Source organism: Centroberyx gerrardi, chromosome 11 (genome assembly GCF_048128805.1).
Source record: "Centroberyx gerrardi isolate f3 chromosome 11, fCenGer3.hap1.cur.20231027, whole genome shotgun sequence".
Classification (NCBI taxonomy): Eukaryota; Metazoa; Chordata; class Actinopteri; order Beryciformes; family Berycidae; genus Centroberyx; species Centroberyx gerrardi.
In genome coordinates, this window is record NC_136007.1 from 27,926,255 (window position 1) to 27,940,010 (window position 13,756).

The 13,756-nt window shown below is 41.8% G+C and overlaps 1 protein-coding gene across 1 annotated transcript in view; it reads left to right on the top strand.

The window, feature by feature from the left end:
* gtf2ird1 (GTF2I repeat domain containing 1) overlaps positions 1–13,678 on the top strand; it is a 37,624-nt gene extending 23,946 nt beyond the window's left edge. Inside the window, exons 14-27 of the mRNA XM_078286458.1 lie at positions 673–792; positions 3,335–3,388; positions 5,836–5,913; positions 6,647–6,830; positions 6,958–7,019; positions 8,560–8,631; positions 8,831–9,098; positions 10,445–10,473; positions 10,572–10,619; positions 10,708–10,785; positions 11,353–11,545; positions 12,175–12,212; positions 12,303–12,412; positions 12,769–13,678. Of these exons, the coding sequence (XP_078142584.1) occupies positions 673–792; positions 3,335–3,388; positions 5,836–5,913; positions 6,647–6,830; positions 6,958–7,019; positions 8,560–8,631; positions 8,831–9,098; positions 10,445–10,473; positions 10,572–10,619; positions 10,708–10,785; positions 11,353–11,545; positions 12,175–12,212; positions 12,303–12,412; positions 12,769–12,837 (1,403 nt within the window). The 3' untranslated portion in view covers positions 12,838–13,678. The remainder of the gene's footprint in view (positions 1–672; positions 793–3,334; positions 3,389–5,835; positions 5,914–6,646; positions 6,831–6,957; positions 7,020–8,559; positions 8,632–8,830; positions 9,099–10,444; positions 10,474–10,571; positions 10,620–10,707; positions 10,786–11,352; positions 11,546–12,174; positions 12,213–12,302; positions 12,413–12,768) is intronic.
* The last annotated feature ends 78 nt before the right edge of the window (positions 13,679–13,756 follow it).

Here is a 13,756-nt window from a genome sequence, read left to right on the forward strand (position 1 = left end):
AACTAAAAGGAATCTCCAGAAGCAGCATTTCTAAAAGGCAGCAGGTCTGCGGTACAGTGTCAGAAGTCCAATATCTCAGGCTTTACAAGGCAATTGACTATGGTTTCATTAGCAAGACTGTTGTATGGCGAAATAGCCAAAACGGCCATTACACCTCCACATTTGGTTCATGGATTCAACTCACATCCATCCTACTTCGTCCCAGCTATAACTCTGGTTCTTTTCAATACTATTTTATGGTGATTAGTCCCTTCTTAAAGGAATAGTTCACCCAAAAATGAAAATTCAGTCATTATCTACTCACCCCGATGCGAGTGGAAGCTCTGGTTTAGTTTGTTAGTCCATAAATGAATGCTCCTCTGTACTCCAACAGTGCCTTAAGTTGAAGGTATTGAGCTGAGCAATTTTCAGATTATAAACAAAATAAGATGAGATATTTTTGGCCTTGCCCTAGTACCTGTGTTAATATTACATCATGTTTACAGCCTTGACTCTCAACACTCTCTTGACAATCTTAAGGTTACTCTGGGGCAGCAGGATAAGTTCATTACTACATCAATGTTTAAACTCCCCCTGCAACCTGGTTTTTCCTGTTGCTCTCCTTTTGGATGCAGTCCAATACAGCAAAAAAAAAACGTGTAAAAATAAAAAAGTGTGCGCTTGTTTCTCCAGATGCCAGTGTGAGCGGGGAGGAGCCCAGCGAGCCTGTGGCCGAGCCGGTTGCAGCGGCGGCGGCGTGTCCAGCCACAGCCTCGCCCTCCGCTCCCCACCACCCCGCAGAGAACCTCGCAGGTAACCTCAGCCCCGCCCGGCCCCCACCCCCGTTTCACCCACCTCCTCCTCCTCACCGCAGCTCCCGGAATGCCGGCCCCTGCCTCACGGCCACCCCGGCTCCCCCCGGTGCCCGCCGCTGCCGGCTCACACTCTGGCCGTTTTTAGGGAGCTAAATAAGCCGCCACACGTATGAAACCACTTTTTCTTAGATACTCCCTCTTCTACTCCGCCACCTCCTCTCCTCCGACCCCCTCCCCAGCCACTTAGTATCCAACTCCCCGACCTTTATAAACCCCCACCACCCAACTCCGACTAGCTCTTCTCTCCTCCCAGTCTGACAACACAAACACCGGCTCTCATCTGGAAAAGGCACGGTGTATCAGTTTGCTTTCTTAGTCACCATTATCGCTATGCCAGTGTACAAACCTCAAATTTTATCTGCTGATTGTGCCATTTCAAATTTTGGAGACCGATTCATTGTGCACATTTCCAGATTTGGAGTTTCATTATCCTCTAGTCCTGCAGCCCAGACCTGGTTAGAATTAGTTACTGCTCCTCAAAAATCCCCTGGAGACCCCCAACTCCTAGCTCCCATCTAACACAGTACACTCCGTAGACTGAGAACAGCTCTGTCCATTACACCATAGGCAACTAGAGTAAGGTTACTAAGAACATTTGAGTAGACCAAATTGTCTTTCTAAACTTCACTGGGCCTCATTTATCGAACAAGTTTGGAGATCAGTAGGGAAATGGTTTGTTTTTTTTGTACGGCTGGATTTGACTGCTACAAAGCCTCAGTCATACACAATACATTTTTTATTATTATTTATATATTACACTATACATACATTATACATTATATTTTTCCACAACAAGTGCATTGTGGATAGTTCAGTCTTTCACAGAAGAATTTAATGGTTGGACTTGCCTGTCTTGCACTTTTGTAAAAGGCTCTTTGAAAAAAATCTTTGGCCTTAAAGCGGTCCTTCTCTGTGAATAAGACACATGGAAAAATAAAGAGATTTATCAGATGTCTGTGCATGTAAGTTCTAAGTGTAAAACAAGCAGAGCTCTCAGAAGTTGAAAGTAAGACGAAAAAAAAAATTGACTGGATGTAGCGGAGGAGACTTAGACCTCCGGAGCCAGCCGATAAATGAGGCCAGTTCTGTTTTAATGCAGTGCCCTCTTATTGTTTGATTTCCATCTATTATCTCGAGAACAAAGACTCTACTCAAGTGGTCTTGGGCTTAACATACAGCCAGCTGGCTTTTTGCTTTATTTTATTGATTTGATTGTGCTTTGTTTAAGTTTTCTTTTCTTTCACAAATGACCACTAAAGGGAAAAAAACGAAGGTAAGTGCAGTAAATGTGACGTTCAGTATTATTCACTGTTCTAAAGTATCCGCTTCCCTTGACTTTCTGCACACTTTGTCACGATGTAAAACGGACTGTGCTCCCTCATTCAGGTTATTCACATGCGAGGTGGGTTGTTCTGTTTGTGAGCTGCATGTTTAGCCGTTCTCTCGCTTGCACAGTGGCCATGTTGTCTGTTCGTGAGCCAGGGGTTCTTCCTCACAAGCCGGGCACAAAGAGGAATATTGGGAAATGAGAGTGTCCATTTGCGCTCACTTCCATCCATGCTGCTTCCATTCTGACAGTCAGCTGGAGCGCTAAAGAGTCTATATATAATCTTTATTTTGCTGATTTGATGTTTAGTTTCCTGGTGTAAGCTGCTGGTAGACTATGAATCGTCTTGGAGAGTAGCTGTGTAATTGTAGATGCGTGTGCATACCCAGGATCCGACATTCAAGCAGACACATTTCCATAGGGTGGAATAAATTGAGTGCAGTCTTCTCATTTCCATTTTCTTGTCAGGGATTCCTTTTTGCTCAGAAGTACTTTGTTTTCTCCCAAGATTTGGCGCTGAAGTGACGCCATACAATAAAAACTGTCTCCCTCCTGCAGTGGTGTGTTTGCTCCCTCGACAGGGAGAGCACAGAGACACTATAAATACAGAAAAATGACAGAACTCGGCAATGCAATTCATTTCCTAGACTAAAAACATCTATTATTCACAAATGGTTTTTGAGAATATGATTGAACATTTAAGGTGGAAATACAAGCTATTTTGCAGTCATTAGGTTAATATTCATTCAATTCCATTTCTCTGTCTAGCCTATTGCTGAACACAAATTAAAAAGCACTCTGCATTTTATATTAACGAGAAAGCGTTTGTCTGTGAGATAGCTTATTATTGTGTATACATCTATATATGTAGTTTGGGAATACTTTCAATTTGGTGAAGCAAAAACTCTTGCAATAAAGCCACTGAAAATGTTTCTCTCAAGCTCAGTATAAACCATGAAGACATTCTCCTTTTGTATAGTTGGATTTATATGAAGTTTTGGTTATGCTATATCTGATGCGATCTGATGATGATACAGTTACTTTATTACCTTTTTACTTGAATGGCACATCACGTACTTTGAATTCTCTGTGGTGGAAGTTTTTGAAAGCAGTTCTGTGTCTGATGCACTAACGTTTTCCTGGCGTCTTGCAGCTGAAGCTTTGTCACCCAGCGCAGCCACCCAGGCCATCAGAAGATCCTCTGAAGGTACAGTAGAAAATATACTACTATGCAGTGCTAGAAGCTAATTTAGTTGAGGTTTTAATTTAGTTTATGTTTTGCTGAATCCAATGCATTTTGCATGCTTGCTCCTATATCCATCTTTGCAGTATATTACCTTCGTACTTTTGACCTAGACTGGCCCAATACAACCGACCTACAAACACTCCACCCACGACCCTAGAGACACGTATAGCCTACTTTTTATAGAGTCTTTAAAGTCCCCATGAAATGAACTCCCATTCCTTTTACTTCCTGGAAAACGTGCATCTTTCATGGTGACCTCATGCTGCACCAGGAGGCGTAAATATACATTTCTCACCAATAAAACCATCATATTTTTGAACAATCCTGCCCCTCCTCACCCCTCCCATCAAATAAAATTGCCCTGCCTTTCTCTCCCTGACTCATATTCCATTGGTTGAGACTTTTGAATGATCCCTCACTGCATTATGTGCCGCTCCAACATCCTGTTTCAACAGGGAAAACATCAAATCAAGGGAGTAAAGATGCCATTTCATGGGGTCTTTAAATGAATTTGGTATTGTACATATGGAGTGATAAATTCTACCATCAGTTGTTGACAAGGATCATAGAAATCCCGACTTTCCCTGCCATATTTACCCCCTTGTTTGTATCGTTAATGTGTAATTATGACATTTGCGACACTTGGTATTGATATTTCCCGGCACTTAAAGGCAGCACAATGGCTAGAGTTGGCAACGTTGATGTTAGCAGAGCTGACACCTGTTGCACTGTTAGTTCTAGTGCTAAACAATAAATTAAATAATTTGTGGCATTTGGTCATCTACTTCAAGGGACCTTTTTTTGTTTTGGCTTTGTTTTTTGAACCCCACTTTTGCATCTTTGCTCTGCTGCTTTTCTGTTAATTTGTTTGTAGACTCAGGGGCGAATTCACAAAGAATGGATTGCAGCCGCTAATAGCACCATGAATTGCGTATCATTTGCAACCGCTATTTGGTCCGTCTCAAGGACCGATTCACAAAAGATATTGCGCTAATGATATGCCAGCGCAAACACGCCCATAACCTGTTGCAACTGAGTGCAATTTGCCCCTGTTTTGTGTCTGATTGCAATTATCAATGTGGCAAAGTATAAATGTTGCCTTTGCGCCAAGAACACAATAGGCAGGACAATGGCAGAGAGAAAGAGAAAAATGAAATTTTTAGACCGCGAGCTGCAAGTCCTGACGGACAAGGTGCAGAGGCATTCCTCAAAACTTAAAGCAAGAAATTTAACCGGGACTGCGAGAAACCATATTTGGGATTTAATATCCCAGTCTGTCAGTGCTGTTGGTGTTTCCAAACACACACCTTCAGACTGCAAAAGAAGATGGCATGATTTGAAGCGGAGAACAAAGGAGAATGTAGGGGAGCTTTATTCATTTATTTTTCATGACACAATTGCATCCTGTCACTGCATCCTTTGTTTGTCATTGCATCTCACTGCATCCCAAAATAAACTAGAAGGGCACTCGTGAGCGCAGACCTCCGCCAAGGCCAATCCAGTCTTCTATGATATGCAAATGTGCAAGCGCAACCAATATACGGATCCGCTCCAAAATTTAATGGGTTCTTCCTTGGCCCATGCTACACCCTTCCATGAAGTTTCATGAAAATCGGGCCAGTAGTTTTTCCGTAGTCCTGCTGACAGACAGACAAACACACACACAAACGAACGCCACCGAAAATATAACCTCCTTGGTTGTATTGATTGTTTGGTTGTACTGATTTATTTGCTTTTGTTTGTGAAGCAATCTGTGTTAAAGTTCTATAGTAATAATAATAATGTCAAAATATAATTTACAGACTGTATTTACAGACAATTTTATTTTTTAGGTCACACAAAGGTGGAATTGTTGCAGAGACATTTGCAAGGTCAATTCAATTCAATTCTCAGTGAAATAAACAAGTGATATTCTCCTCCGAAATATCCGCTCACGAGCACGCCTGGCATTACGATGCCTTCTCCTGGCTACAATCACTGCTGCCATGATCACTGGAAAGTCTGGGCGTGACACCCCTTATAAATGCGCTTCAATTACCACCAACTCTCTGAAGACGCTAATAATTTCACTCTAACTGCGTGTGGCAATTAGCGCCGATCTTTGTGAATTGGACTGTTTTTGCAATGAGGCTCATTTGCATAGAAAGGGGCCAATTTTGCGCCAAATGTATGCATATTACCTAATTTAAATACGTGCAAATAGCACAGGAGCACCGAGACTCTATTTGCGTGGCAGCGCAGTTAGCGGTGCATTTCACCCTTTGCGAGTGCTTTGTGAATTACACGGTTTCTTTTTGTCTTATTTGCACAGGTTTAGTCAGCAAAATCCGCGCAATCCTTTTGTGAATTTGCCCCTCAGTGGTGATTTAACATGCAACACAATCACAATGGTCTCACTGTTTCAACAGGGAGTCTGGTGGAGGACATCGGTGAAATGATTCTCCAGCTTCGGAGACAAGTGGAAAGCCTATTCAGCATTAAGTATGGTAAGCTACCTACAGCGGCGGAGCTTACCTCTCTCATATGGGGGAAGGAAATTATGTGAGGCCCATCAATTTTGCAATGAGGCTTTTATCACCACCACCCTAACATGTACATAAATTTTTATCCATGTACAGTAAAAAAGTGAAGTTTTAATAGTCTATTTTAATGTTGCCTGTGTCCAAGAACTTAATACACACATTTTCTGTCCACCTAAAACTTCTCACCTGCAGTTCTGGAACAGAACGGAAATATCATAAGGATTTTTGAATGGTTCATAGAACACATCTGATGAAGGGAAGACGAAAAAGGCCATTGACTCTGCTGTTTCGAGCTACCTTGTAAATATAAAGACAAGTTATAGCCTGAGAGCAGTTTTGTTTTCACAGTTGGGGAGTGGTGGCTGTGTTGATGCCACTCTAATACCGTTGCAAACATTTGAATAATAATCTGCATCCACTCCTATCTGCTACCAGAGGGTGATAAACGAACAGGATTTATGATGGGGCTCTGGATATGCAAATAGTCCAGTTTAATCACAAAGATCTCGCTGATGCTTTGAATGCCAGTTTACAGCAGTGTCCCCCCTTTCTCCATCCCCCCCCTCCCCCACCAACTGGTATTTTCAACTCTCCAGCTAAAAAAGCAAATGACAAAGCAGTATTATTATTCCAGTATTTAGCATGGTGATACATTGCACTCTGTTCTCCTGTCTTCCTCCCCTCTCCTTTTCCCCAGCTGAAGCTCTGGGCCTACCTGAACCAGCCAAGGTCCCCTACTCCAAGTTCCAGATGTACCCAGAGGACCTGTACGTCACCGGGCTGCCGGAGGGAATCGCCCTCCGAAGGCCCAACTGCTTCGGAGCTGCCAAACTGCGCAAGATCCTGGCTGTCAGCACTCACATCCAGTTCGTCATCAAAAGGTGAGAGCAAGCGGGTGAGACTTTATATGCTCAGTTAACCAGGATAGTCCACTCACAAAGATGTGACACTTTTATACAGAGATTCAGGCAATGTGCTGCAACAAGTATTGTCTCTGTTTGTCTCCAGGCCCGAGCTGTTAACTGAGCAAGTAAAACAAGAGATGCCTTCCATCCCCGCCTGTGATTCAGGTACCTCCATCCAACACCTCCAGTGGATTTTTGGCATGAATTCATAATGGATACACACACTGATAATTGAAAATGTATGGTGGAAACCAAGGTTACAAACAATCTAAACTAGGGATGGGACGATATATTGAAATTCAATATATCACGATACAAAAATGTGGCAATACGTATCGTGGGGCAGAAAAATGAATCGCGATATTAGTTACATTTTATTCTGCTGTAGTAATCACAAATGAGACGCTTGACCATCACAATTTCACAAGCTCTCCATCCAAATTATATTATTTGCACTTTATAATGACAGTTTTAAATTGTTGTTTACAGTCTAGCGAGCCAAAACCATTGCTAGAAAGATTTGTGGCTCAGAAATAAACACTTTTTTGTCATTTAACTTTTATTTATTACATCGTATCGTGGTTGTATTGAATCGTGAACCCCATATCACGTACTGAATTGTATCGTGAGATAAGCATATCGTCCCATCCTTACTGCGCAGTGAAAACTGGCTGATGGTGCTCGTCAAAGAAAGCCTCTTCACGCCCGTCATGCTCATGCATATGTAAATTGTATGTAAATCTCGTTATTTTGCCCACACAAGTTATTTGCGGGCAAGGCCATGCGCCCAATTCACTTTGCAACACCAACCATCATCGCTGCAAGACACACGCATCATCACCAGCAAGGCAGAGGGTTTCCCATCCTAGAATCTCAGATCAGATCGGAGAACGCTCCAATTATAAAGGGGCTTTAGGGCGCGAGGGTGCCAGCTTTGGTGGATTAGTGTTACGGCTGAAACAGCTGCTTGCTCGGTGCTGTTTTTGAGGGCTTGTTTGCACCACAACTTGATTTGCATAATTGTTTTTAGTGCACGGGATGAAAACTCTCACGCACTCTCATCTCAAGCAACCGAGGCGCAAAACAAATTCGCAAATGCTTAATTATTTAAACTTGTGCAGAGTTCAAAAGTCTGGAGAAGTATGGGAAAAAATGATTTTGTTACGTATGACCATGCATTTTACATGACATGAACCCGTAGTCATTTCACATAGTGTGGTATATGAGGCTTTGAAGAGTCATCTCCAGATATAGAATGATATGGCCTATTTGACAGTCATTTTTACCCAGTCACTACCCAGCATACATCACATTGAACAACAATCTTTACAGCCAGTCAAGGAATTGAAGTCTGGAAAAAGTGTTACATTTTGAAAGGAAAATGTGGAGGAAGCCTGTATGCTGAAAATTCCACCAACTAGAAGCTTATACCAGCTTATAAGGGTAATTTTTCAATGCTATTTGCACTTTGTCCCCGCTCTTTTGAAATTACAAGGTGAAATCCAGTCCATGTGCTATTTTTAATACAGCTATTCTAATAAAAAAGAAAGTCCTTGCAAGGATTTTCCAACAGATATCTGTGCCTTTTTATTGTGACAAAGCACAAGCGCTGAGACTAGGAGCAGCTAGAGCGCTTCCTTCACACAGCAGTAAATCTTATGAAACAACAAAAACCAAAGTTTAACCTGTGAATGTTTCTCTAAAGATCTGGACGCCAAGGACACAGTCACACTAACAGAGGATCCTGCAGTTTTATCCAAGAGGCCTGGATTCTCAGGTACCACATTTCACCCACAGTGATATCCATAAAGAAACACCTTAACAATTCTTCATATTTGATACCGTTGAAGATAAATCAAACAAATAAAACGCTGCAGCAACGTCTAAAAGAAGCGGATTATATCAAAGGGCACATGTGGAAAGATGAAAATATAAAAAATAGTCAATAAATCATCCTTCTGTCTCCGTAACTCCAGACTGCCTGGAGGCCAAGCTGTCCAGGATCGACCTGGCCAACACGCTGCGGGAGCAGGTCCAGGATCTGTTCAACAGGAAGTACGGCGAGGCGCTGGGCATCAAGTACCCCGTCCAAGTGCCTTACAAGAGGATCAAGAGCAACCCGGGCTCCGTCATCATCGAGGGTCTCCCCCCCGGCATCCCCTTCAGGAAGCCCTGCACCTTCGGCTCCCAGAACCTGGAGCGCATCCTGGCGGTCGCCGACAAGATCTGCTTCACCATCACCAGGTGGGGGTCAGACTTGACTTGATGCATGAAGAGAAGACTTGAGACTTGACTTGACTTGGGTTCTGGTGACTTGGGACTTGACTCTGACTTGTACTTTGATGACTTGAAAAGGTTTCTAAAGTCTTGACTTGAGATCTTGTGTTTGTGTAAATGACTTAGATTGAAAGTGATGAGATTTGTTCCAGCGGACGACTGAATTTAAATTCTGTTTTCTGAATTTGTATGGAATGATTGAATTTATTGAAGTTGAAACTGATTATAGAAATCAAACTCATGATGCTCTTACCAAGTTTTTATCCTGTTAAAACCATATTGCATTGAAAAGTCCTAGATATTTAGTTTTATTTAAGATACCGGTATTAAATTGATACTGGACTCTTGATTTGTTCTTTGCTGTTCTTTGCAGACTTGAGACTTGACAATAATGACATGGACTCAACTTGGACTTGACTTGATAATCTACATTCAGACTTGGGACTTGACTTGAGACTTGTGCCTCAAGACTTGAGACTGACTTGAGTTGACTTGGTCACGTTGTTTAATGTTTTTACTTATTCCTCCCTAGAGCAGTAATTTGTTACACTACTCGTATTACTTTTCCATTACGCCCCCAAAATTGACAATTACATCCTCACTTACCTTCAGAAATCAGGATAAGGGTGCGCTCACACTCTTCCTCTTTTTTTGTAGAGAATGCACTGCCTCTACAGCATTTCATGATGCTAATTTGCCAAAGTGGATGGCACATAACAAGCCGCCACAGTAGCTGCCATCATCTAACAGCACTTAGTGCAGCTCTGAGACAAACTCGCATCACAGCCAATGTGCTCCATACTTATTCTTTATGATCAGAGTTTCTGGGAAAATCGCTGCTACCGCCAACTTTTTGCACAGCTACTTTGTCCATTTTCATTGCCGGTTGCTGGTGTAAACTGTCAGCTGCCTACATGACATGAAACCCTGCCTGTTCTTTGTTGCGATTAGTCGGCTCTCAAAAAAACATCATGTAACAAGTTCTCAACTATTGTCAGCTTTAGAAAACGCTCTTCTCTGCGTGGCAAATTCGGTTATCCCTCCTGTGAATGAACAGGGAAACCAAATAGCGTTGATGTCCAATGTTCTTGTCGTCCTTTTGCATGATAAAAATCAAAGTAGACCTGGAGAAAGTCACATTTTTTATCATTCCTCATCCAAGCTAGCTTTGCGTGAGAGGATGAATTATTATTATTATGAGGAGAAAACATTGGGGGAGGGGGTGGGATCTAGTTTTTGGATGATTCAACATCAATCTGATATTTAGGGGATGATAACAAAAGTAACACCTCATACCACTTTGTTCCTTGCAGACCTTTTCAAGGACTCATTCCAAAACCAGGTAAGACCAGCACCAGCTTTTTCATGATAAAGTAAACATAATTCAGCATGGACAATCAATTGTAATGCTGCGTATCTTTCATCTATTATTTTCATCAGCACCCCGACGCATCACTCTACTAAAGAAGGCCTATGCCTCAATAAGTGGTGAGTGGCAAACCATTTAATAGCATCCAGCATTTTACTGAATTGCATCATGAATCCACGCCATGAACTGATTCTCCTCATGCAACAGACGATGACGACATCAACCGTATGGGGGAGAAAGTGGTCCTTCGCGAGCAAGTGAAGGAGCTGTTCAACAAGAAATACGGTGAGTGCAGATGGGTCGTTTGGTGAGGCATTGTGTGAAATGATTTAATCGTTTCGTCTCTCTTTTGGGCGGTTAAAATTGATATTGCAACATCGAGGCTGAACATTAATTTTGAGGACACCAAGTGTTCATCAACCAAAAACAAGCTGTGTTGGACAGCAGCATCGTTATCCTCCTGGATGTTGTCATGTACTTCTGCTTGGTAGCTGCTGTTAGTTTCCATGCATTAAATCAACAAGAATTTCCCCCAGGCTACGTTTCTGAAAAATAGCCCGCTAAATAGAAAGTGAAAATGACTTCGTAGCAGGCATAAATGTACAGTTTTATAAAGCATAAGCACATATTGTCAGTAGAATTATGTCAATATTATAAATTATACCTCTTCTTTCTTGAGGCAGTTCTACTATGAAGGTATTATAAGAGCAAAACACCTGAGAAATTGCATTGATTGTTGGAATTTACACTCTATATTCACTATATTCACACACCGTCCTAAATTCAAATTCACAGAAAAGATTTACAAATGCACAAGTCAATATGTGATGTTACGATCTGTGTCGCGCTCAGGTGAGGCTCTGGGCTTGGACCGGTCCGTCGTGGTCCCGTACAAGCTGATCCGTGCCAGTCCGGAGTCTGTAGAAGTCAGCGGCCTTCCGGACGATATTCCCTTCCGAAACCCCAACACCTACGACGTCGTGTGCCTGGAGAAGATCCTCCAAGCCGGGGACGAAATCCTCATCAACATCAAGAGCCAGCTTCAGTGAGTGCTGTGACCCCTTGGCTTCTTTTATAACACTTTATTTTACATCTCGCTGGGAATTTAGGGTGCAGGGTTTTGCTTCAAGCGCATTATGGTTCATTTATGGAGGAGATTTAAATCCAGTTCCTCAGATGTCAAACAGAAATCTTCTAAACAAGAAGTCTGAATAATACGATATAAAATGCTGAACAAGATTTTGACCTTGAGGCAGTTTATCCATAATGAAATATATTTTTTTACACACAATTTTTATCGTTTTACCTTTATACCCTCACAGACACATCGAATTTCCTTTTCATTTTGATCAAATGTAGTTGTAAAGGTTTGATCCTGTGCTCAAACTCATTTGGGCCCGTTGGGGTTAGTTGAACTCAGGCTATTGTGTTTTTTTTAACATTAATTTTGACTTGATCGGGTCAGCTTTGGATTGTTTATTTATGTATGAAATGAGTGCAGACACTTTTTTTGCCTTGAGCTTGCAGTCTTGTAGTGTGTAGTGCGAGATAATGGGACAAAAAAATATTTCTAGAGCAAATGTATTTAAACCAGACTCAGTAGTTGAGTAGACTAACACACTTTCCTGGGATTGATGTACTCCGTCATTCAATGGCATCCTTTCTCTCCCACAGGCCTTTTGCAGAAATCTGTACCCAAGCTTGCAACACAGGTAGGTGCTGCTCATTTTGCTCGTATCCATTGGAATTAGAGTGAATCCTACTGTAGTGGAAATTAAGACCGTTCGCTTTCATGTCTCCAGAAGGAACAGAGGCCTCCACCAATCGACGCAAGCGCAAGAGAGTCCAGGAGAGCAACCGAGTACCTGTATCCTCCGACCTGGGGGTGTCAACCAATCAGATTCCAGTGATGGTAGGTGAAGAAAAAAAGAATAGGTCACCAAGCGATCAGCTTAAAGGGAACATTGGACCTGAACACTCCGTGTTTTGTTTCTGTTTGATCTTTGTTCTTCATTCTAATGGTAAAAACTACAAGATCAAAGTGGAACTCCGATGTGAAAATGCTACACCGAACACCTTGAACCAAAACAGACTGAAATTTGTCTACATTCACTTTTGAGTGAAAGGTCCACTTGAACACATGACTTGTTATAACTGGTTTATGTTTTAATATGCAACTTTGAAGCAAATTAAACCATTTTTTTCCCCTCAACAATATCACTGACTTTACTCTATTGTTTTTTTTGTCTCTTCTCCCTCTCCCTCTAGCAATGGCCCATGTACATGGTGGACTACAGTGGTGTGAATGTGCAAGTTCCGGGGAAAGTCAAATACTGAAGGACGAAAGCCTCTTATCACAGCAAAGGGATAAAAACGAGGGGTTTGTCAAACTGATATTTATTGCTATTCCATATCAAACCTTAACACTTTGCCAGAGTGCTACGACTAAAAAAAAAAAATCTCTACAGACTGAAAACAGAGAGACGTGAAGGTTTGACTTTGTGAACGACGGCCCGAGTGTCGAGGAGCAACAGAATGTACGTGGATGGAAATGTTACAGGGCAAAAGCTCCGATTCTTTCTGTCTCTCCCACTGGCAAGACAACTATCAAATGTTTTTGGGTTTTTTTTCCTATTAAAAACCGGTCATAACAATAACATTGGTTTTCACAAAGCTTATGAAATTGAAAATGTATTTGCCCACGCATTTACAAAGTGTCCATCCATCAAGGTCGTTGGATCCAACGTGGAAATATTTGGTTGTATTACTGACAAAAAAAACAAGTCTTTGATAGCAATCTGGTTCCATAATATTCAGATATTTGTACTTTTTATTTATTATATTTATTGAAATATAACATTATGTGCAGGGATGTAAAATACATTATTCTGTAATAGGACTCCTTGAGGAACTATCAAAACACTAACAGATGCTAGTAGCGCGTGGGACTCAGAACCCACAGGTGACTGCCGGAAGAAAATCAAACGCCGACAACGAAGTGTCTTAACCGGGTGTTTGGGCCGAACACAAGCCATCAGGAAGCCGAAGGAGACTAAACGGACTTGAAAGTTTTGCCTTCCAGTCAGGTAGAAGCTCTCCTCCTGCAGTAACAGCAGCACTAGAATCGTGACATTGGGTAAAAAAAAAAACCTCCTCACACTTTTTATGTTAGCAGCACATTAACAACATGTAAAATATCTCATTTAAAGTCAAACTGAATGTAACATGTAAAGGAAAGAATGGTATGTGTTATGAC